The 26,088-nt window shown below is 40.6% G+C and overlaps 1 protein-coding gene across 4 annotated transcripts in view; it reads left to right on the forward strand.

The window, feature by feature from the left end:
* pde4ba (phosphodiesterase 4B, cAMP-specific a) overlaps positions 1-26,088 on the forward strand; it is a 629,295-nt gene that overhangs the window by 441,244 nt on the left and 161,963 nt on the right. For all 4 annotated transcript variants that reach the window (XM_072574073.1, XM_072574074.1, XM_072574075.1 and 1 more), the window contains 2 exons: positions 2,629-2,823; positions 24,965-25,001. In XM_072574073.1, the coding sequence (XP_072430174.1) occupies positions 2,629-2,823; positions 24,965-25,001 (232 nt within the window). The remainder of the gene's footprint in view (positions 1-2,628; positions 2,824-24,964; positions 25,002-26,088) is intronic.

A 26,088-nucleotide genomic window follows, 5' to 3' on the forward strand; every position in this document is an offset into this window, starting at 1 on the left:
TTGGAATTAAATGGTTATTAATTAGATTATTATGTCAAAAATTCAAACTAAGGGTCAGTAACTGTATATTTTTAAAGCACTGTTAAAATGCTTATGAAAGCACGGTGTATTTAGCATATCTTTCGATTTTTGAAATAATCTAATCAACTTGACCTAACAATTTTAACACCATAATAGAACATCTGTATCACCATCACTCCATTGCCAAACTACCTGACATAGTTCAAAGAATCAAAGCACCTGAAGTTAGTGTTTCATTGACGTGTGTCTGGATCAAAGACATGATCAGACCTGCAAATCCAAACCACGCTAAAAGAAGACATCAACAGCATAAATTTTATGCAGCTTTTAGTGTACTTCAGAAGAATGTTATCAACAAAACTTGACACCAAAGCAAGGATAATTCTGTGGCTGAGATTCTGATTGCATATATGCATCATTAGTCTAATAAAACATCTGCCATATACAATTTAAAGCAAGAAAATTCTTCAATATTTCTTGAAGTTTTCAAGAATTTCATTTTGTATTATAGACTTGAGGAGCTGATTTGCCTATTCCAAAAAAGGAAAGTAGCTTGAACAGAGTGACATAGCACTTTTTTTATTTTCCATAGGAAGCAGAATATCTCAGTCTGCAAGCATTGGATTGTATCAATAAAGGGAGATCCCAGCCCCCCTCAGTCATTTTGTTTTTCACTTTCTGGAAGGCCTTCATTTTCTGAGGATCAGCCTCCCAATGTATTTTTGAGCCTCAAGATCTTCCTGTTGCTCTGAACCATTAATCCACTCCCCCTGCTACCAGCCTCTGATGTCTGCAGGAGTAGCTGTAATTCTAAGTACAGGGCAAGGTCCTTCTTGCCAAAAGCTGTATCTACATGATTGGTACCAGTCACAGAGTGCAAAATCCACTCCTAATGGTTTATCAGAAACTATATTAACTGACATCCAGTTCTCTTATCCACATCTCATTTGGACAAGATGTCACATTTTCCATCTTCCAGTTCCTGACAGTATTTCTTACTTTACAGCATTTTGGAAGACTAGTAAGACTATTTGTCTCCATAAATTTACCTCCAGATGCTTGGGCATAATCCATTAAACTCTAACAATTTTTGTTTGAATAACGTTTTTAGAATCCTTTTGCTTTTGAGGGGTGATTTTGAGTAGCCATCTATTAGGACCTTGTGATTTAGCTCAGTAAAACAGTCAGATGAGATTCACTTAACTCGTTCCTGAGATGAGGGGTCTATCTCAAGAAAAGTTTAACAGATCAGGTCTATACCTACTGAAGTTTAGAAGAAACATTGAAGATTCTGAGAGGATTTGGAAGGGAAAATACCAGAAGGAAGTTTCCTCATGTGGGGACACAAGAACTAGAAACATTGTTTAAAAATAAGTGAACTCCCTCTTAGGAAAGGTGAGGAGGATGTGTTTTTCCCTCTCAGTTGACCATTACACTGTGTGGATTTTTTTTCTCCCAGGAAGTAGAAGCTGAAACATTGAATTTATTCAAGGCTCCATTGGATAGACAATGGAATCAAAGCTTATAAAGTGAATAGAGTGCACTTTAGACCATAATGAGATCAGCCATGATTTTACTGAATAGCAGAGAAGGCTTGAAGAGTCAATGGCCTACTCCTGCTCCTAGTCCTGCTATGTTAATGTCACACATTACAGGTTGTGAGTGACTTTAGGATCTACAATGTATTTACATCAATATGCACGCACTGTTAGTAGGCTAGAGGGCTCTATCATTTCTGGGAGATTTTAATCAATAGCTTTTATTTGTATTTGATTGAATACAGCCAATGGAAGTGTTAGAATTCTGAAGCTCTTACGCATTGGCATTGTCCAACTGCTTTAGGTATTCATTTACAGTACTGATTTAAATTTTTTCTGTGCCTGAATTGTTAATGTGTTGGTCATCTACAATTGTAAAAACTTGAAATTAGGTCATTTTCATCTCAGTAACAAGCATCTGTATCCACCAATCCTATCTATTGCTGAATAGACACTGTGCAAATACAAGCTGTGGTTCATGATTCAAATTTCTTCGAGAGCCCGTGTCCATATGTTCTAGCTTTGTTACAGAAAGTTACTGCATAGAGCTCTATTGCTCAGGATGTTGTTTCCAAATGCTGAATAAATAAAGTTCTTGCAGAATTTATGAAAAATACTCTATGACTTGTCTTTACTTATCTTATACTAGGTCTGTCAAGCATTTTCAAGACCTTTCTAATATTCGTAATTGCTGTAACGTTTCTGACATCCTCTTGTTTAATGATATGTGACACAATCTCTTAATTCTTACAAGTTTTATTACAGCTTTTCCAATACCACAAGCGTGCAACTCTAATTGTTTTGCAATTGGTAAATGTTGATGATCAATTTGAAGAGCTATACAATTTTGACTTGATTGGATTTTTTTTTTGGTTATCCTTATGGAGTCAAATTCAAAGTTCAAGTGGCAGAGACCTAGGATCAGGCCCCTATCTACCATAAATATTAAGTTATTTGTGGTTCAATCAAAACAATGAAAATATAATATATGTTATAATAGAGATTCAGTCTTGACCTTTATATTACCTGTAAGCATTTGCCAATACAGATTTTTTTTTGTTTTTAATAGTTTTGATGTTGAGAATGGACCTTCTCCAGGCCGGAGTCCACTGGATCCTCAGGTCAGCCCTGGATCAGGACTTGTATTGCACACTAATTTCCCAAGCCACAGCCAACGACGAGAATCCTTTCTGTATCGCTCAGACAGTGATTATGAATTATCACCAAAATCTATGTCTAGGAATTCATCAATTGCAAGTGAAATGTAAGTAGGTTGGTAACTTCATAGCATTCAGAGCTGTTAACATTTGAACTTGATGCTTTTAGATGAAGTGCAACAATATAATGGGGGCAAAGTGTCGAAGATTAATATGTTTTAAAATTGTAACCTGATTTGTCAGCTGTTCTAACTGAGTTTGACTATGGATCCTCTGGGGCGCTAGTTTCATCAGCTAAATTTAGATTAACTACTTTGAATGTCTTAGTCACTGAAGTAAGAAGCACTTTTTCCCATCAAAATCCCCTGGACACAGTGGCCTCACACCAACAAGAATAGTAGACATAACCTTTTGTATAAACCAAACAGATGCAAAGCTTTGTACAAAACCTAATCTTTTGGAGTGAAAATAATTTAGAATAATTTTGTGGACCACATTCATGTTTTAAGTATTGAAGCAAATTATACTATTTTCAATCATTTAAGAAAATACAATGGTAGATTAAGCCATCTTGATGTATTGACAATTGGATGCACAGATTCAGTTTCACAAAATGAAAAGACAGTGAAAATTTAGCACCTCTCAATTGCTATCTCTTTCATTGTGAAGCTTGAACTTATAATCCTTTCTCTGTATGAGAAAGCTGAATTAAATACTTTTCTCTCCATCTTCATCTTTTTTTTTCTTCTCTTCCTTTCCCCCCCCCACCCCTGCCACTTTTTCCTTAGCCTGTATTTTGGATCTCCTCTGTTCTTTTCCCAATCTTCATTTTCTCTCCTCTTTCTATTGATTCTATTAATCATTATTTTTCTCTGTTGTTTTGTTTGTATCCACTTTAAGATTGGCTGCAGGTTTTTTTCTTTCTCTGATTTCTCTCAGTAGTCACTGAAAGAAAGCTAGATAACACAATAGATACAGGATTATCCCAGCATTTCTTGATCAAAAATAAGTGACTTATTCTTTACTTTCCACTTTGTTTAAAAACAAACTCTTTTCACTGTGTAGCAAGGGCAGTTAATAGCTGTTATGCTAATAGTCACATGACACAGTGTTATATTCCAACAGGTTTATTTGAAATCACAACCTTTCAGAGCTTTGTTTCTTCAACCAGTACATGGGGTTGTACTGACTTCTGACTCAAATTATGTCAGATCTCATAGAACAGGGACCTAAGGGACGAAGACTCTGATGGAATCCATGCACATTGTGTCTCTGTAAATAGTGCATATTGCTAATGAATATTCCTCAGTTTGCACTTCTATGATGTCCAAACCTTATCTGTAAAATGCATCCAAAACGTAGTTGTGATATTTAAACACACTGTTGCTCAATAAATTGTCAATCATTCCAGATCCTTTAAAATATCAATAACAAAAACTCCAAGTAACTGTGCAATTGATAAAACTGAACAGAGAGCCAGAATGATAAGTAAAACAATATTTTCCCTGGGGCACAGTTGTTTATACAATAATAGAAATCTCTGCTCTCAGCCAAAAACACATCATAATGTTTTCTTTTATGAAATTGGACATCAATGATTGACTTTTCTTAAAAACTTTTATAAAACATTCTATTGTACATTATATTGGTTTTAAATACAATGCATGGTGGATGACTGGGCAAACAAGTGCCATATTTTGACGTGCAGGATATGAGGGACCATGGTACAGGTAGATGGGAGGCATTATGTGATATGAATGGGCCATTGGGGGTGGGTCAAAGGGAAAGGGATTGAGGGTCTTACTATTGTTTTAACAAGGGTGTTGTCCCAGAAAGTACTTAGCATCTGTTGCAGTAAAGGACTTTGGGAAAATTCTGAGGCTGTTTTTCCTTCGATAACGAGAGAAATGGCAGCAATTGCTATGTAGTCACTGTGCAAAGAAGGACAAGAGAGCACTTGCAAAGTGTCAGTTAATTCTGAAGGGATGGCAGACTTACTACCAACATGGTTCAACGATAATACATGGTGATCATGATTCAATTATTGATTGTTGTAAAAACCTATCTGGTTCACTGATATACTTTTAAGGAAGGAAAATTGCGATCCTTACCTGGTCTGGCCTACACATGACTCCAGACACACTGCATTATGGTAGACTCTTAACTGCCTCCTGAGGCAAGCTACTCAATTCAAAGCTAATTAAGATTGGGCAATAGATGCTGGCCCAGCCAGCGATGCCCACATCCTATTAAGGTATAAAGAAAAAGGAAGTGCAATACTTAGTGATATTCTCCTTGTATGGCAAATGTGTACATATATTTGTGACCGGTTTTAAAGTAAATTAATACCATTGTGGTACAAAGAATTGGAGGAAGGCCAATTTTTTTTTTTGGTTTTAGGCAGAATCTTTCACTAGTTGATTTGAGGATTGATATTCACAGGTAAAGGGACAGCTAGGAAGTAGAAAGCCTTCAAAAATGAAATGAGAGTCCAGAAACAATGTTCCTGTTAGGATGAAGAGCCATGCTGGTCGGGGTAGGGAATGCTGGATGACTCGCAAAATTGAGGTTCTAGTCAAGAAAAAAGAAGGAAGCATATTTCGGGTATTGACAGCAGGGATTGAATGAATCCCTGGAGGAGTATAACGGCACTAGGAGTATACTTAGGACAGAAATCAGGAGGGCAAAAAGGGGTCCTGAGAGAGCTTTGGCAAATAAGGTTAAGGAGAATCCAAAGGGATTCTACAAATACATTTAGGGCGGAAGAGTAACTAGGGAGTAAATAGGGTCCCTTGAAAATCAACAAGGCTGCCTATGTGTGGAACCGCAGGAGATGGGTGAGATACTAAATGAGTATTTTGCCTCCATGTTTACTGTGGAGAAGGACATGGAAGCTAGAGAACTTGACAAAATAAATAACAATATCTTTAAGAAAATGTCCAATTAATGGAGGAGATGCTGTACGTCTTAAAATACATAAAGGTAAATAAATCCCCAGGACCTCATTAAGTGTACTTTATAACTTTGTGGGAAGCTAGGGAAGTGATTGTTGGGCCCCTTGCTGAGATATTTGTATAATTGGTAGCCACTGGGTATGGTGTCGGAAGACAAGAGGGTGGCTAACATAGTGCCATGATTTAAGAAAGGTGGGAGCATGACATTGGTGACGGATAGGTTGTTGCTGGGGTGGGGGGGGGAGAGGGGGGAGAATTCTGAGGGACAAGATTTACATGTATTTGGAAAGGCAAGGACAGATTAGGGATAGTCAACATGGGTTTGTGCATGGGAAATCATGTCTCACTAACTTGACTGAGGTTTTTGAAAAAGTAACAAAGAGGATTGTTGAAGACAATCAATATTGATATATTTATTGTTGCCTATTAGGACTTCAGTAAGATGCTCAACAAGGTTCCACATGGTAGCCTGATTAACAAGGTCATACCACACGGTTAACTAGCCATTTGGATACAGAACTGGCTCAAAGGTAGGAGACAGAGGGGGGTGGTGGAGGATTGTTTTTTCGACTGGAAGTCTGACTAGCGGTGTGCTGGGTCCACTACTTTTTTTGTCATGTATATAAATGATTTGGATGTGAAAAGAGGATGTATTATAGTAAGTTTGCAGATGGCACCAAAGTTTGAGGTGACATGGACAATGAAGAAGGTTTGTTGTATAGGATTGTTGAGAAGGTGTTTAGTACACTTGCTTTTATTAGTCAGTATATTGAACGTAGGAGTTGGGAGGTCATGTTGTGGCTGTACAGACATTGATTAGGCCATTTTTGGAATACTGCATTCAGTTCTAGTCTCCCTGCTGTAGAAAAGGTGCCGTTAAACTTGAAAGGGTTCAGAAAAGATTTATAAAGACCAGGGGTGAAGCATTTGATCTCTAGGGAGAGCTGAATAGGCTGGGGTTATTTTCCTTGGAATGTCATGGACTGAGGTGTGGCCTTATAGAAGTTTATAAAATCATGGAGGACATGGATAGGATGAATAGTCAAAATCTTTTCCTCAGGCTAAGGGAATCCAAAATTAGAGGACATAGCTTTAAGGTGAAAGGGGAAAGATTTAAAATTAATTTAAGGGGCAACTACTTCTAGCGCATATATGGAATGAGCTGCCAGAGGAAGTGGTGGGGGCTGGTACAATTACAGCATTTAAAAGGCATCTGGATTGGTATATGATTAGGAAAGGTTTAGAGGGATATGGGCCAAATGCTGGCAAATGGGAGTAGATTAATTTAGGATATCTGGTCGGCATGGACAGGTTGGACCGAAGGATCTGTTTCCATGCTGTACATCTCTACCACTCTGTGTCTCTAAGTCCAAAGCTTTGCATTATAAGAAAAATATCTTCTTTGTGGCATCATCTAACTACACTACATGTTCAAATAACCATCTGCTAAAATCCTTATCCATGTCTTTGTAATTGTGATACCCCCCTCAGTAAACCTGCGGTTGCCGAAACTCTACTACCGACATGATGTCCCATTTTACACATCAATTCTATGTTCAGTGACCTACATTGACTCTGGGATAAGCAATTCATTGATTTGCAAATTCTCTTTCTTGGTTTCAAATTGCTTGATGACCTTTGTCCTCACTCTGAAATCTTCTCCAACCCTCTTGAGATATCTGCATTATTCCAGTCTGGCCTTTTGGGCATCCTAAATTTTAATCATTTACACCACTCCTATGTCTTCAGCTGCCAGGGCCCTGAGCTTTGGAGATTATCCCCCTGCCCCCAAAAGGAAAATCCCTCTACCCTGTCATTCTTTAAAATATTCCTTAAACCTTACCTCACAGACCAGCTTTTGGTTTTCTTCCTGATGTGTCATATGTAGCTCAGTATGAAATTGTACCTTTTGTAATCCTGTAAAGAGTTTCAAGACTTTATGCAACATTAAAGGCAATTTTAAAATGAAAAATGTGTTACTCATGTATTTAATATGGCAGTGTAAACTCAACTAGGAACTGGTTAACTGTTTCAACACAAAATATAAATGTTTGACTTGGTGAGTCTTGGAAGTTTCTGAATGTGTGGCAGAGTACTAATTTACAGCAGTGTACATATTCAGGGTAATCCATTCAGTTAACTCCCCTTTGCTAAAAAGATGTTGACTAATTCCAATGCTTTGCAGATCTGTATGTGGGAGAGAATTTAAGAAAACAAACAGGGAGTAAAGTAACTCTGCTGAAAGTTTTTACTCTTCCTTGTACTGGAGCATTTTACCAAAGGTTCAAGCAGCAGATCACCATCTTGGCTCAATCTAGATAATAAAGCCCAACAGGGGACGAAAGAATGGAGAAGCAGAGGCATCACAGTTGAGTCTGATCCAATTCTTGCCAAATGTCCAAGATCTCTCATACTGTACACAGGTTTCTTTGATTCTATAATTAGGGGGACAGATAGTATCATTTGCAAGCTGGATTGAGAGAGACGCATGATGTGTTGCCTGGCCGGTGCCAGGATGCAGGGCATCTCTGACTGGTTTGAAAGGATCTTGGAGTGGGAGGAGTAGGGTCCAGTTGTTGTGGTCCATATTGGAGCTAACAACATAGGCAAGGGTAGGATGGAGGGCCTGTTTGGGGATTATTGAGCACTAGGAATGAAATTAAGGAAGTCATAATCTCTGGATTACTGCCCAAGTCACATGCATATTGGCTTAGGGACAAGAAAAGTAGGGAAGTAAACACATGGCTAAGGGAATGGTGTGGGAAAGAGGGGTTCCATTTCACGGGGCATGGGGCATTGGCATCAGTTTTGGAACCTGGGGAATCTGTACCAATGGGACGGTCTCCACCTGAACTGTTCAGAAACCAGTGTTATAGCAAAAAGGGCAAATGAGGTGGTCAATAGGACTTTAAACTTGTTAGTTGGGGAGAAGGAAAAGGGAAAGCAATATAAAGTATGGTAATAAATGAAAAGACAAGTAGCAGGTTAGCATGTATGCAGGAGGGTTTAAGTTCAAGGCAGACTATGAAAGAAGCAAAAATGAAGGATAACTCTGGAGATGTTAGTTTCTTACCGTCATGATTCACAACATCACTATCATAAAGGCAACTTACCTGAATGCTTTTAGCATTTGTAACAAGATTGATAAGTTATCGGCACAAATCATCGTGAATAAATATGTTTCGGTAGCCATCATAGAGACATGGTTGCAGAATGGTCATGATGAGGAATTAAATATCCAGGGGTACCAGACTATTCGGAAGGAAAGATAGGAATGCAAGGGAGGTGGTGTAGCTCTGATATTCAAGGACGACATCAAGGCAGTGCAGAGAGATGATATAGGTTCTATGAAGCATTTGGGTGGAAGTTAGGAATTCCAAGAAGAAAAAATCACTGATAGGCGTAGTCTATAGGCCACCGAATAATAACATCACATTGGGGTGGGCAATAAACAAGAAAATAACTGATGCCTGCAAAAATGGTACAGCTATTATCGTGGGGGATTTTAATTTTTAGTGCAGATTGGTCAAACCAACTTGGTCAGGGTAGCCTTGAGGAGGAATTCGTTGAGTGTATCCGTGATAGTTTTCTTGAACGGCGTGTAATGGAACCAACTAGGGAACAAGCTATCCTAGATCTGGTCTTGTGTAATGAGACAGGAATAATTAATGACCTCATAGTTAAGGATCCTGTTAGAAGAAGTGATCACAGTGTGGTTGAATTTAGAATACTGATGAAGAATGTGATGATAAAACCCAATACCAGGGTCCTGTGCTTGAATAAGGGGGACTATGATAGAATGAGGGAGGACCTGGCTAAAATAGATTGGAAACCGACTTTATGGTGTGACAGTTGATGAGCAGTGGAGGACCTTCTAAGAAATCTTTCAAAGTGCTCAGCAAAAGTATTTTCCAGTGAGAAGGAAGGACTGTAAGAGGAGGGGTAATTTGCCATGGGTGTTCAAGGAAATAAGGCAGGCTATCAAAGTGAAAGAGAAGGCATACAAAGTGGCCAACAACAGCAGGCATCTAGAAGATTGGGAAAACTTTAACGGTCAACAGAAAGCCACAAAAAGAGCTATAAAGAAAAGTAGGACAAGAGTATGAGAAAAAAAAACTAGCACAATATAAAGACAGATAGCAAATGTTTCTATAAATATATAAAACAGAGTGGCTAGAGTAAACATTGGCCCTTTAGAGGATGAGAAGGGACAGTTAATTATGGGATATGATGAAATGGCTGAGGCATTAAACAGGTATTTTGCACTGGTCTTCACCATGAAGGATACTAATAACATACCAGTAAGTGATGAAGAGATGAAGGTTGTGAGGTTCTGGAAACAATCATTATTACAGAAGAGCTAGTATTGGGTAAGATAATGGAGCTAAAAATAGCTATATCTCCTGGCCCTGATGGAATGCATCCCAAGGTACTAAAAGGGATGGCGGAAGAAATAGCAGCTGCACTGGCAGTAATTTTCCATACTTCGCTGTACTTTGGGGCAGTCCCAGCAGATTGGAAAACAGCAAATATGATGCCACTGTTTAAAAAGAGAAGTAGACAAAAAATGGGGAACAATTGGCCAGTGAGCTTAATCTCTGTAGTGGGGAAGATGCTGGAGTCTATTATTAAGGAAGAAATAGCAGGGCATCTTGAAATAAATTGTCTCATTGTACAGATGCAGCATGGGTTCACGAAGGCAGGTCATGCTTCACAAATCTCTTCAAACTTTTTGAAGACCTTTCAAGCAAGGTGGACAACGGGGGCACAGTGGATTTCCAAAAGGCCTTTGACAAGGTGCCGCACATGAGGCTGCTGCATAAGATAAGAATGCATGGTGTTAAGGGGTAGAGTATTAGCGTGGATAGAGGATTGACTGACAAGAAGCAAAGAGTGGGGATAAATGAGTGCCATTCTGGCTGGCAATCAGTGACTAATAGTGTGCCTCAGGGATTGGTGTTGAGACCACAATTATTTACAATTTTCTAAAATGATTTGGAGTTGGGGACCAAGTGTATGGTGTCAATATCTGCCGATGAGACTAAGATGAGTGGCAGAGCAAAGTGTGTAGAGGGCTGAGAAACTTTGCAGAGGAACACAGATACATTGAGTGGGCAAAGGTCTGACCAATGGAATACAATGTTAGTAAATGTGAAGTCATACGTTTTGGTAAGAATAACAGGAAAATAGATTATTACTTGAATGGTAAAAAGTTGCAGCATGCTGCTGTGCAGAAGAACCTGGGTGCCCTTGTGCATGAATCACAGAAGGTTGGTCTACAGGTACAACAAGTAATTAGGAAGGCAAATGGAGTTTTGTCCTTAATAAAAGCAAATTACTGCAGATGCTGGAATATGAAACCAAAAGAGAAAATGCTGGAAAATCTCAGCAGGTCTGGCAGCATCTGCAAGGACAGAAAAGAGCTGAAGTTTAGAGTCTAACTGACCCTTTGTCAAAGCTTTGATAAAGGGTCAGTTAGACTCGAAATGTCAGCTCTTTTCTCTCCTTACAGATGCTGCCAGACCTGCTGAGATTTTCCAGCATTTTCTCTTTTGGAGTTTTGTCCTTCATTGCTAAAGGAATTGAGTTTAAAAAACAGAGGGGTAATGTTACAACTGTACAAGGTGCTGGTGAGGACACACCTGGAGTAGTGTGTGCAGATTAGGACTCCTTACTTAAGAAAGGATGTACTGGCACTGGAGGGGGTGCAGAGAAGGTTCAGTAGATTGATTCCGGAGTTGAGGAGGTTGGCTTATGAGGAGAGGCTGAGTAGACTAGGATTATATTCATTGGAATTCAGAAAAATGAGGGGGGGGGGGTGTGAATCTTATAGAAACATATAAAATTATGGTAGGTGAAACTAGGACAAGAAGGCATGGCCTCAAGAGTAGAGGAAGCAGGTTTTGAACTGAATTTAGAAGGAACTTCTTTACCCTGAGAGTTGTTAATCAATGGCATTCCTTGCCTAGGGAAGTAGTTGAAGCTAGTTCAGTAATCGCTCTTAAAACTAAGGTACATACTTTTGGGTAAGTGCAGCTGAGTCCCCGAAATGATTAGCCATGATCTTATTGAGTGGTGGAGTGTACGTGAAGGGCCCAACAGCCTACTCCTGCTGCTAGTTTCTATGTTCTATGTTCTTATGTTCTTAATTATTAGTTTGTCTTTTCCAAAAAGACTTCAGGTGAAATTAGCTAATTCAGTAAAGACCAAGAATCAAGGCTGGGGCCCGTTAGCTTTAATGAGTTAATGCTATACAGGAAATGGCGAATTCACCATTTGCAGTTTGAAGCTGTTACGTAATTTTAATGGAAGTCACTGCAGCAGATGATTTCCAGAGTGGATGAACAATAAATAAACAATAAAGTTAGTACTTCATTTGGATTTCACCAACCCTGAGACAGTACCCAAATATAAATAGTTTTCAACAAGTAGGCTTTGTCAGCAAGCTGCATTATCTTTGAAAACTATTGGCTTTTTGCACTTTGGCAAATAGCAATGCAGGCATTCTAGGTAATCCAGTGAACTGGAATTAATGTTGCAAATGGTGAAAGCAATGTATTAAAAAGAACTCAAGCAACATAAACAAGTAATTTAACCCAACATGTTTATGTGCATTACAAAGCCCTTCTTCTAACACTTTGATTTTTCCATGGAATATGGCCATTGCTGGTAAGACCTGCATTTGTTGCCCATCCCCAAATGCATGCACACTGAGTGCAAAGCATACCAAACACCTTCTTCACTCTCCTATCTATTGCGACTCCACTTTCAAGGAGCTATGAACCTGCACTCCAAGGTCTCTTTGTTCAGAAGCACTCTGGTCAGAGTATTGAATACAGGAGTTGGGAGGTCATATTGCAGCTGTAAAGGACATTGGTTAGGCCACTCGGAATATTGCATGCAATTCTGGTCTCCTTCCTATCGGAAGGTTGTTTTGAAACGTGAAAGGGTTCAGAAAAGATTTACAAGGATGTTGCCAGGATTGGAGGATTTGAGCTACAGGGAGAGGCAGAACAGGCTGGGGCTGTTTTCCCAGGAGCGTCGGAGGCTGAGGGGTGACCTTTTGTAGAGATTTACACAATCATGAGGGGCATGGATAGGATAAATAGACAAAGTCTTTTCTCTGGGGCCGGGGAGTCCAGAACTAGAGGGCATAGGTTTGGGGTGAGAGGGGAAAGATATAAAAGAGACCCAAGGGGCAACTTTTTCACACAGAGGGTGGTACGTGTATGGAATGAGCTGCCAGCGGAAGTGGTGGAGGCTGGTACAATTGCAACATTTAAGAGGCATTTGGATGGGTATATGAATAGGAAGGGTTTGGAGGGAAATGGGCGGGATGCTGACAGGTAGGGCTAGATTTAGTTGGGATATCTGGCCGGCATGGACATGTTGGACCGAAGGGTCTGTTTTCATGCTGTACATCTCTATTACTCAATGGCTTCCTAGGGCATTTAAAAGTAAATTAAATTGCTATGGGGCTGAAGTCACATATACACCACAGCAGGTAACAGTGACATTATACTTCCCTAAACCATATTAATGAACCAGGTGGGTTTTCACGACAAAAGATATATTTTTCATGGTCACCATTAGAACTGAAATCAAATTCCACCAGCTCCCAGAATGGATTTACATACATGTCACCCAGGGCACTAGGCTGGACCTATGGATTATTAATGCAGTGATATTACCACAAAACCACTGTCTTTACCAAATATGCACGCTGTGGTTCACCTTATTTAAGGAAGAAATCTATGGAGGCAGTTCAGGAAAGGTTTACTGGACTAATTCCACCTCAAAGTCCGAGATGGCCTCCTCCTTCCATGATCCTAACTTCCCTTTCCACCTGGTTGATGATGCTGTCCAGCGCATCTCCTCCACTTCACGCACCACTGCCCTTGAACCTCCCCCCTCCCAACGCAACAAGGACAGGACTCCCGGTCCTCACCTTCCACCCCACCAACCTCCACATGCATCGCATCATCCTCCACTGCTTACACCACCTCTATCAGCGGTCCAGAGAGTCCATTCCCTCCATGACTCCCTTGTCAGGTCCACAACCCCCACCAGCCCACACCCCACTCCTGGCACCTTTCCCTGCCACCGCAGGGACTGCTAAACCTGTGCCCACATCACTCCCCTCACCTCTGTTCAAGGCCCCAAGGGATCCTTCCACAACAGTCAAAAATTTACCAATGTCATCCAATGCATCCATTGCCTCCAATGTGGTCTCCTTTAGATTGGGGAGACAGAAAGCAAATTTGCGGATCGTTTCAGAGAACATCTCTGGGACACCTGCACCCACCAGCCCCACAGCCCTGTGGCTGAACACTTCAACTCCCCCTCCCACTCAGTCAAGGAATATGCAGTTCCTGGGCCACCTCCACCTCCAAACTGTTACCACCCAACATCTGGAGGAAGAGCATCTCATATTCCGCCTTGGAACCCTTAAACTACACAGGATAAATGTGGGTTTCAACAACTTCCTCATTTCCCCTCCCCCCCACATTATCACAGTTCCAAGCCTCCAAATCGACACCACCCTCCAGACTTGTCCATTACTTCCCTCCCCCACCCTACACCTATCACCTTCTCCCTCACCTCCATCCACCTATCATTTTCTCAGCTACCTTGCACCCAACTCCACCCCCCTCCCATTTATCTCTTAGCCCCGGCCCAAACACCTCATTTCTGATGAAGGGCTTATGCCCAAAACGTCGATTCTCTTGCTTCTTGGATGCTGCCTGACCTTCTTTGGTTTCCCAGAAAAACACACTCAACTAATATTTGGAATGGGCAGATTGCCTTATGAAGGAAGACTACCCTGGCTAGCTGTGGATCAGAGGGAGTTCGGAAGAGTAATAGGTTACTCGATGAAAATACATAATATTCTGGGGAGTATTCACAGAATCTATATGTGAAGGGTCACTGTTTAAAAACCACCATTCACCCATTGAAAAGAGATTAGGAATTTCTTTTCTCTAAGCTTTGGGAATCTTTGGAACAGTCTTCCTGAAAAAGTGGTGGAAGTGGAGACCTTAAATATTTTTTAAACAGATTCTTGTTAAGCAAAAGCTTTAAAGGTTATCTAGGGTAGGTGGGAATGTGGGGTTTAGATTACAATCGGATTAGCCATTAATTTATTCAATGTGTGGAGGAAACTTGAGGAGCTGAATGGTTTATGCCTGCTCCAGGTTGATATGTTTGCATCAAAACATTCAAGTCTTCGACCTGAAGCATTAATTCTGATTCTAATATTGGCAAATCTGCTGAGAATTTCTTGTTTTAATTCAGGTTTCCCACATCTACAGTCTTCTGCTTCTGGCTAATCAATATTTTAAAGTATTGATTATTTTGACCACTGGGTGAAAGTGAGGACTGCAGATGTTGGAGATCAGAGTCAAGATTAGAGTGGTGCTGGAAAAGCACAGCAGGTCAGGCAGTATCTGAAGAGCAGGAAAATTGACGTTTCAGGCAAAAGTCCTTTATCAGGAACCTATTTTGACGATGGACTATAATTCAACAGAAACTTGCCAAAAGCAGGAAATTTCCTGAAGATGTTTACTCATACTGGCATATAGTTCCATTGCTGTTGGCTTCTCTCTCATGTCTTGTCTGAATAGTCAATTGTCATGTGAGGTTTAACAATAAAGGTATTGATCTTTTGAGTATATGCTGTTGATTGAGAATCATGACTATCAGCTATGCATGTATTTAAATTGTCATCATCTTTCTGTATGCTTCTAATCTCCCAATTTGTCATATGGGATAGCAAAGGAAAAACATACCCAGAAACCCATCTGTTACTACCTGCAAGCCGTTTAGCACAGAGGGGCATTCACATTCTAGCCCAGTTCTGTTCTCCCTAATCGTCCAGACGTGCAAATGTCACTAGATTATGTTTAAAAGCAAGAGCCCTGATCGATTGAATCACCATCCAGACTGAGGCAGTTCAGGTTATTTAGGCTACTTCCATCACTGCCTTATTTGCAACACACATTTGGATAGAGCTCCTTTTTTTTTGTAGAATAATGAGACCGTGTACCAACCACTGAACCAGATGAAAAAAATCATGCAAGTCGGTTGTTCACTTTCTGTGGCTTGATTTTCAACGAAACAGATGTTAACCTTTCAGAGCCAATAATAAATCTGTTCTAATTTTATTTACTGCCATTGCTAGTTTCCCCACTGCCAGTAAGCTCCACGTCAGAAAACTTGAGTGTCTCCATGGACATATTCTGTGCCAGAAACACAAGCAGTATCAGCATTGAGAAAGAGCTGGAAGAGGAGTCCAGTTGGATTGAAAGAACAATTATAGTGTTCTTTTGCAAATTTGAAGTTTGCCCAATGTTGCCTTTATACTACTCTGACGTAATACTGCAGTTGCTACATTTATGACTGTAAGAAAAGGCATTCAAGAGTATTCGGGATAATACAAGTTGCTGTTCATGTTGCACTTTGGTGCCAGAATTAAAGTGATTTCAAATCAAAAACATTTATTTAGTACAAGAGCAAATTACAACTAATCCTGGAAATCTGAAATAAAAACAGAAAATTCAGAAAGTACTTAGAAGGTCAGTCAGCATCTGTGGAGAAATAAACAGAATTAAAATTTCAGCACGATCTTTTGTCAAAACCGGATAAAGTTAGTGATGTAACTGGCTTTAAGAAAATAGAGGTGGGGAAGGAAGAGGAAATAAAAGGAATAGCTTATGTTTACATTACAATTTTCATAACTACAGAATGCTGAAAATATCTAAAAGACAATGAAGTACTTTTGAGGTCTAGTCACTAAGGTAGAAAATGTGGCACCAATTTGTGCTAATCAAATCCCTAAAAAGAGCAATGTAATAATGACCTGATAATTTGCTGGTTTGTTCTTTCATGCGATGTGGGTGAAATGATTGTAACAAGGTTAGCCAGATGACTCTCTTAGAATATGAGCTCCCTGGACCAGGTTAACAGACCTAATCAGAGAGCCTTGGCTGACTCATATAAACAGTTATCAGGTTCTGTTCACTCTCCGAGCTGGCTTAAGGAAACTGGACCAGTATCCAGTACTGCGCACGTGTAAATAAAAGGTGGCTTGATGACAGGATACTGGTCTTCGAAGTTATTTCAGTGGGCGCTACTGGCAAGGCCCACAATTATTCCAAATTGCCCGAATGAAGCTGATGACGATGAACCACCTTCTGTATCCACTGCAGTTGATCTGGCACAGATAAATCTTCTGTGCTGATAGAGGGAGTTCCAGGATTTTGTTTGAGTCACAAATGATGAAGCATAACTTCTGATATGGATGGAGTTATGAATGTTGGCCAAAACAACAGGGGTAATTCCAGTGCTGCTCCTCAAAATAGTGCCATGGGATCTTTTACATCATGCAACATGGCATTGGTTTAACATCTCATCCAGAAGACAAAAGCTGGCCTCTCTCACAGAGTGTCAGAGTGCAGCATTCTCTATGTATTTCACAGGAATGTCAAATTTTATATTTTTCTCATTTCCTGGGGTGGGATTTTAACCAGTACCTTTTGTCTCAGACAGCTTATCCAATGCTACCTCCTTGTTAATTTTAAACTTTTCTCGGAATGAAATATCCTCCTCTGACCCAGTAACCTGGCAGTTTAAAAGAAATAGATGCAAAGAATTTATTTAACCATCAACAATGTCTCTTGCCTATAAGCATAAATCTCCTTTTCAGTCTCTAATTGACCGTACTGTTCCTTTTGCTGCCCTCTTATTATTGAAGTGCTTATAAGAGACTAAAAATTTAAAGGTATGGTTTGCGCTCTCACAAATCAGCAACATGAAGGGAACAAAAATCTGATTCAATTCAAATTTATTTTAATTAGTTTGCCTCCGTTTTTGACTCTAATTCTCGCTTTCCATTACAGTGGTGTTGTAGATCAAATATTTGTTGCATATCACCAAAAAAAAGAAATGTTTCTGACACAGTATAGGAATAGTTTTGCAAAGGTGTCCACAAAATAAAACCAAGTGCAGATTTTTCAAATTTTCCCTTTTCAGTTAAATGTCTTGTTGCGTGAGATTCTTTTCACATGTAATCTTCATTCTTCACTTCATTGTTTACTCAAGTGAACTCTGTCATCCTTCTCACAGAATTGTGCATCAGCAGAGGAGGAAATGCTAGCCACTGCTGAGACCTTAGATTCATGCTGTTGGTGCCGTATTTAAAGTCGAGAGTGTCGTGCTGGAAAAGCACAGAAGGTCAGGCAGCATCTGAGGAGCAGGAGAGTCATCAGGATGAAGGGCTGTTGCCTGAGATGTCAATTTTCCTGCTCCTTGGATGCTGCCTGACCTGCTGTGCTTTTCCAGCACCATACTCTTGACTCTGATCTCCAGCATCTGTAGTCTGCACTTTATCCTAGGTGCCATATTTAAAGTCTAGCTGCATACTTCATCAGATATTCCAAGCCAGGAACTGCACATTACGCCACGTTGCTCTATCTCATTCTCCAGGGGGAAGCAAAGCTTACCTTCCCCTTGCAGAAGGGACCTGGAGGTCTTGATGGACAGGGTGGTGAAGATGCTGACTTTTTTTTTCCCAACTGATTACGTGGCTTCCTGTGGCAATCAGCCAGCCTGGACTGAAACAGAAGTCTGAGCTTAGTGCTGTATTCCAGATCAGGAGGGATGCCCAGCAATGCAGGAAGAGGGTTTGTTCTGTTTTTCAAATTTCAAGGGAATGCACTATTATTCAAGGTTGGAAGGCGTCTAGTGGGCAGTCATTGTCTGCATGTGATCATAATGTACTGTCTCCTAAGAAAAGCTGTACAAAGCACTGTCCCTCACAGGTTCAATGCTGTCCTAGAGAATACTCGCTCATTTCAGGGCAACTTAGCAATATATGCACACTCCAAAATATTGAAGGGTCACCATTGATGGAAAAGTTAGACAATTCCTCAGGATTACTCTTGACCTGTTGGTTGTCATGAGAGATTTTACTGCACAATGCTTGGATATGATATCCAGACAAAAGCATCAAATGTTGCCTAAGCTTAGTGTCAGTCTTAGTCACTGCTGCTTTCTCCCTAACATTCAGTAGAACTCATAATTAAAAGTGGGGTCAGCTGAAGATATCAAATGAACAATCAGAATACAAGAAATTTATTCAGCATCAGTAAAATTCGAGGAAAAAATGAGGTCCACCTTTGTTGTACTCAGCAGAAGTTGCTGACAAGATTACCCACTGAATGTTAAACAGTTAAACAAAGTCCAAATCAGTGCATTCATCCTGAAAGTAAGTTTCAATGAGTTTATCTCTGGCTTCTTGATTTGATGACACCACTCTGTCATACTGTCTTGGATGGTCTTCCTAATTAGTGTCCTGATCCTCATCCATATCTACATCCTCTGAAGATTACTGATCCCTAATTTCTCTGCATCAAGGACAGCTTCAACTTTGTTGACTCTAGTTCTGAAGGGCACAGCATGCCACAATAATATGGCACATCTTTTCTGTGAGTACTGCGAAGCCTTGCCAAATCAGTGCAGGCAATGAAACGTCATCTTGAGGCCTATGAGACGTCCCACTATGGCCTTTGTGTGAGCATTAACAGCATTGCATCTTCATTCTGCATCGGTCTGACAGTTTCATAAAGATGTCATAAGTCATGTTTGAATGGGGTAGTCCTTGTCTCGCAGCCGCCTGTGTCCGCATACTGTGTCTGCATGCCAACTTTCTATGACTCATGTATCAGAACACCTAAGTCCCTCTGAACTTCAGAATTATTCTCTCCATATCCATTTAATTAATACAATTATTGTAATTAATATTAATATAGCAAATTTTATTTGAACCAGCATTTGATAAATTGACAAAAATTATATACCTGAAAAGCAGAAATTTTACTGTAGTATTGCGATCTCCGCAATGTCTGAGCAGTCAATTGAGGGAGCAAGTGAGAAGGCTGACTGCTGATAAGTTTTATTTCAGGCAAAGGTGCATTAATATTTGATTTATGCTGTAAATAAAATATAAGTGATGTGTATGCTCCCTGCATTTTGTTTCTATTTCTTAATGTGTGTTTTTACGTTGATTATATGGACCTCTTGATTAACTGGCCTACTCCTGGTCCTATAGTGCTGATAATTTTTTTTTTTAAATTACTATTATTATTCTTTATTATTTATTTATATCCATCTGCAACCTTCTTTTGATTCCTTCTACCTTCCTACCTTTTTTTTGATTGATTTCTTCTGCAAATTTGGATACAATGTCTTTGATTGTATCATTGTCATTGGTATAAATTGTAAACATTTGAGCCCTGCTCTGATTTATATATTGGGAATTTGCACATTGTTTCTTGAGGAATGACATGGTTGTACAGACTTAATGGGCTGAAGGGCTGCTTTGTACTATATGACTTCGAATTTGAAATGGTGTAGAAAGGCACTTGTGTTTTTCATAAGTTACAGTTTCGTGGAAACAAGGTAGTTGCAGCTCAATTGCAAGATTCTAAAGTTGCATTTAAGAGAGAGGGGAAAATTACATAAATTCTGATTTTCTGTCCATATTTGCTCCACTTTCTCCTTTTTACCACACCCAAGAGGGGAAAATTCTGCCCCTAGAGTTGTAAAGCACTTTATTAATGCATCAAACAGTCTTTTAAATGGCTTAAGTATTTGCTTCAAATTCTGACTAAAAACATTAGTATTAAGATAATTTATATTTTGTTACACTGGTTGGAATTCCAAAGGGTGATTTTAGCCCTTAATTCCAAATGTGGTGTTCTTTTTAAAGAGGACTGCTGCAGTGATAACTGCAAGTGTCAATTAAGTGGCTGACCGACAAAAAAAAAATGTGGGCCAATGGGATGTAACAACAGAAGGTGTCAGAAAAAACTCACTCAGACTGGACTGTGACCCTGTAATAGGTAAAAACAATGATTGCAGATGCTGGAAACCAGATTTTGGATTAGTGGTGCTGGAAGAGCACCACCGTTCAGGCAGCATTCGAGGTGCGGCAAAAGCCCTTCATCAGGAATAAAGGCGGAGAGATGAGCTAGAGGAGGGTGGGGGTGGGGAGAAAGTAGCATGGAGTACAATAGGTGAGTGGGGGAGAGGATGAAGGTGATAGGTCAGGGAGGAGAGGGTGGAGTGGATAGGTGGAAAAGAAGATAGGCAGGTAGGACAAGTCATGGGGACAGTACTGAGCTGGAAGTTTGGAACTAGGGTGAGGTGGGGGAAGGGGAAATGAGGAAACTGTTGAAGTCCACATTGACGCCCTGGGGTTGAAGTGTTCCGAGGCAAAAGATGAGGCGTTCTTCCTCCAGGCGTCTGGCCCAGGACCTCCATGTCCTCGGCGGAGGGGGGGGGGGGGAGTTGAAATGTTGGGCCACAGGGTGGTGTGGTTAATTGGTGAGGGTGTCCCGGAGATGTTCCCTAAAGCGCTCTGCTAGGAGGTGTCCAGTCTCCCCAATGTAGAGGTGACCGCATCAGGAGCAACAGCTGCAATAAATGATATTGGTGGATGTGCAAGTAAAACTTTGAATGTGGAAGGCTCCTTTAGGGCCTTGGATAGAGGTGAGGGAGGAGGTGTGGGCGCAGTTTTTAACAGTTCCTGGGGTGGCAGGAGAAGGTGCCAGGATGGGAGGGTGGATTGTAGGGGGGCGTGGACCTGACCAAGTAGTCACGGAGTGAACGGTCTTTGCGGAAGGCGGAAAGGGGTGGGGAGGGAAATATATCCCTGGTAGTGGGGTCTTTTTGGAGGTGGCGGAAATGTCGGCGGATGATTTGGTTTATGCGAAGGTTTGTAGGGTGGAAGGTGAGCACCAGGGGCGTTCTGTCCTTGTTATGGTTGGAGGGGTGGGGTCTGAGGGCGGAGGTGCGGGATGTGGATGAGATGCGTTGGAGGGCATCTTTAACCACGTGGGAAGGGAAATTGCGGTCTCTAAAGAAGGAGGCCATCTGGTGTGTTCTGTGGTGGAACTGGTCCTCCTGGGAGCAGATACGGCGGAGGCGGAGGAGTTGGGAATACGGGATGGCATTTTTGCAAGAGATAGGGTGGGAAGAGGTGTAATCCAGGTAGCTGTGGGAATTGGTGGGTTTGTAAAAAATGTCAGTGTCAAGTCGGTTGTTATTAATGGAGATGGAGAGGTCCAGGAAGGGGAGGGAGGTGTCAGAGATGGTCCAGGTAAATTTAAGGTCAGGGTGGAATGTGTTGGTAAAGTTGATGAATTGCTCAATCTCCTCGCAGGAGCACGAGGTGGCGGCAATGCAGTCATCAATGTAATGGAGGAAGAGGTGGGGAGTGGTGCCAGTGTAATTACAGAAGATCGACTGTTCTCCGTAGCCAACAAAGAGACAGGCATAGCTGGGGCCCATACGTATGCCCATGGCCACCCCTTTGGTCTGGAGGAAGTGGGAGGATTCAAAGGAGAAATTGTTAAGAGTGAGGACCAGATCGGCCAAACGAATGAGAGTGTTGGTGGAAGGGTACTGTTGGGGACGTCGGGAAAGGAAAAAACGGAGGGCTTGGAGGCCCTGGTCATGGCGGATGGAGGTGTAGAGGAATTGGATATCCATGGTGAAGATGAGGTGTTGTGGCCTGGGGAACCGGAAGTCTTGGAGGAGTTGGAGGGCGTGGGTGGTGTCTCGAACGTATGTGGGGAGTTCCTGGACTAGGGGGTATAGGACAGTGTCGAGGTAGGTAGAGATGAGTTCAGTGGGGCAGGAGCATGCTGAAACAATGGGTCGGCCAGGGTGGTCAGGCTTGTGGATCTTGGGAAGAAGGTAGAACCGGGCAGTGCGGGGTTCCCGGACTATGAGGTTGGAAGCTGTGGGTGGGAGATCTCCTCCTGAGATGATGAGGTTCTGTATGGTCTGGGAGATGATGGTTTGGTGATGGGGTGGGGGGAAGGGGGGTGGGAGGGTTGGGGTCATGGTCGAGGGGCTGTAGGAAGAGGTGTCCTCGAGTTGGTGTTTGGCTTCAGCGGTGTAGAGATCAGTGCACCAGACTACCACTGCGCCCCATTTATCTGCTGGCTTGAATGGCAAGGATAACAAATAGCTGATAAAACCTCTGCTCAAAATCAAGTCACTCCCTATGGATATGCCCCACATTATATATTTGAAGAATATATAAGGAAAGGGATTAAAAAATAGTTTCAATTCTACTGGAATGTGCTAATGGGATGAATGTTTTTGTGTGTACAAACCTGAGTTCAAGCATTAGTGTGCTATGAGGGTTACAGCCAAAGAACTGTCCCCTAGTCATCCCTGTGTTGGTGACAAAGATTCTCTCTTACAATGAATTCTAGACGTCAACTAGCTAGCAGCCAGACACATGAGAAACAAGACAACAAAAGATCTCTGTCTCACCCTGAATGCTAGAATTCAATCTCAATCAAAGGAATCAGAACAACAGAATCTCAACCAATCTACAAAACCAAGGATCATGAAACTAATTTAAATATGAAATTAAGTGTCAGCATCAACACAACCAGTAACCCCTACTTCAACACCTACAATGTTCAACTATCTACTCTTCATGAACATTTCAGAAATTAATCCATACATAAGAATTTTATCATTTTTCATTCTTCTCTGCTTTGTGTGTGTGTGTGTGTGTTGCGTTTTGTATTTCTTCTTGCATGCAGTAATTAATAAACTTTTTTTATTTCTTAATTTAAGAAAGCCCCGTTAAAGTGGCTCTTTTTAAAAAAAACACAAGTTTTGGTTTGTAAGTAAAAGGGTTATCTGACATCCCAAATACCGCCCAGGATATAAAGGGCTGCTCCTGGGAAGAATTAACCGAGCGACTGCAGCTTTGGTCATCTCTAAGTTGTTTATCAGAGTCTTTCAATTGCTTAAATGTTTTCCTTGATATCTTAAATTTGCTTTTCACTGGTTTGAGCCTGTAGGGTAATGATGCTCTGGGTTCAACCATTTAGTATTTTATGTGTAAGGTTCCCTCTCGACTGCCCTTTCATTATCTTAATATACCCCAGTTCTTCATAAATCAATTCTTTCAAATGGGGTCCACCACATGGCTGCTCCATGTACCTTGTTCCAATCAAAGGTAGCTCCACTACTAACTTTCCTTTAATTGGTTGATTTTTTTTTTAAAAATCTCTTCTCGCACTTAGCTATCTCACTTCAACATCGCGAAAATACCTCCAAAGAACTGCAGATTCTGGAAATCTGAAACAAAAACACAAATTACTGGGAAAAACACAGCATATCTGTCGTCATCTGTGGTGAGAAACCAGAGTTAATGTTTCGGGTCCAGTGACCCGCTTTCAAGACAGAAGACAAAAGTGTTTTGAAGAAGAGTCACTGAACCCAAAACCTGCTTTCCCTCTACAGATGCTGCCAGTCCTGCTGATGTTTTACAGCAATTTCAGTTTTTGACACTTTAACTGAACTTATTTGATCAGATTAGAAGTGAAGGGGAGCCAATGCCAGGTTTTCTTGAGTAAGGCAAGTGGAGCTTTGTTACCTATTGAAAAAATAAGAAACGCACACAAGCATTGTTAATAAAATTTTAAAAGACCGATGATGGTGAAGCTATAGTTGTCCTGGAATTCTCAGTAAATAGGTTTTATTGTTTCAAGTTGCTCTTTATCAGCTAGTTCTTGAGTTTGAGAGAGAAGAGAGAAAAGCCTTCAGCATCCTTGTTGTTAACAGCCCATGTTGCTTTCTCTCTGCATTATTCCTTTGTAGATCCTGGTGCCTCTGGCATTGTTTTATTCCAAATTGCAGGCAACCTTTCACCTCAACATGTGAATTTATCATGCAAGTTTGAGTGAAACAAAAGATGTGAAATCCTTGAAATATCATTTCAGTGCTTCTTAATTAAAATGGACATTCCAGTGCAGCTACATTTGCATCATGCAAATGGTCTGCATGGGCTTTTCAGGTGATCACAGCAGTCATTTTAAGTCAGTAATACCTTTTTAAAAATTGTTCATTAGTCTATGAATGTGTCAGGCATTCAAGTCAAGGGATGAAAGTTGAACATTAATTGTGAATTTTAACTATGATTTAATTATCCTGAGGTTGAGATGACCAAATTGAATTTGATTGTGGTGCCTATGACCGGAGGTTAAATAGTAGAGAAATAGTGGCATCCTACCAAGGATTTCTAACCTAATTTATTTCTATTAATCTTTAGGATTCTAATCATTGTAAAATAAAACTGGAAGAGTTGAGAAATGCCTAATATATTAATATTTTATGGATTAATGCTAATGAAGTCTAATAATTGTAAAATGTTTGTGACTGTATACAATGATTGACTTGCTTTTATTTCATTTTATATTTCCAGACATGGAGATGACTTGATAGTTACACCATTTGCTCAGGTAAGTTTAATTTTTAATTTCTGTTGTATTAAAAAAGGACATATTTGCTGAACTTTTAGTTGAGCATATATACTATCTTTCACATCAGATATTCTTTCTTTCCTTTATCCTGTTACTGTATCACTGGTATAGCAACCAGACAGCCTGTTCTCAGAATGCTGAGAATGCCACTCTAAAGGTTGACACTGAGCACCTGTGCATATGTGATCTACAGGTCTATATTTCTGCTGATATGGGGGTACTGGGGTGGACAGTCAGGAGTCACATGACACCAGGTTATAGTCCAACAGGTTTGTTCGAAATCACAAGGTTTTGGAGTGTTGTCCCTTTGTCAGATGAAGCCTTCATCTGATGAAGGAGCAGCGCTCTGAAACCTTGATGATTTCAAATTAACCTGTTGTACTATAACCTGTTGTCGTCTGACTTCTGACATTTTCCCTCTGATAGGAAGTAGTAAACTATCAAGAAGACATCTCCAATTGTTTAGTTTCTTCCTCACAGCTGAAAAAATAAATGGCTTGTAATTTTCCTCTTGTCTCTTGCGAGAAATAAACATAAAGGTGGTAGTTGACTAATAGTACCCTACCTAAATAGTGGACAGATTTTTCTAGACTACTTTTGTCAATTGCCCAACAAACACAGATGGAGTTTGATGGTGATTGTTCATGTGATGCTATACCGTCCTTCACTTGACACCAGTACTTCTAGTGCATTCCCCAGAAGTGTCCCTTTGAAACTCAGTCGGCATATTAAGATTTGCACTAACGACATACGCCTTTTAGTGCTAAAAATCTTTCATTGTAAGAAATCCCCACAATAATCCAGTGTGTTTTTAGATGTCATAACTAAGTGCTTATCTGTTTTATATTTGGGAAATTCCAACTCTGGTCATTGGGTGAAGTCTATGGACATGATTCAGCAACGGTTGCTGGAGGACAATGTGTCCATATATCATGTTTTCCCATAAGTATGGCTGGTTGACATTTAAGCATAGAATCTGAATGAAACTTTTTTCTCCTGATTTCCCTTGGCTCAATGGGGTGAAATTGGTAATCTTCAATCACATAAAATGGGCTAATAGTGTTCC

This window comes from Chiloscyllium punctatum, chromosome 7 (assembly GCF_047496795.1).
Source record: "Chiloscyllium punctatum isolate Juve2018m chromosome 7, sChiPun1.3, whole genome shotgun sequence".
Classification (NCBI taxonomy): Eukaryota; Metazoa; Chordata; class Chondrichthyes; order Orectolobiformes; family Hemiscylliidae; genus Chiloscyllium; species Chiloscyllium punctatum.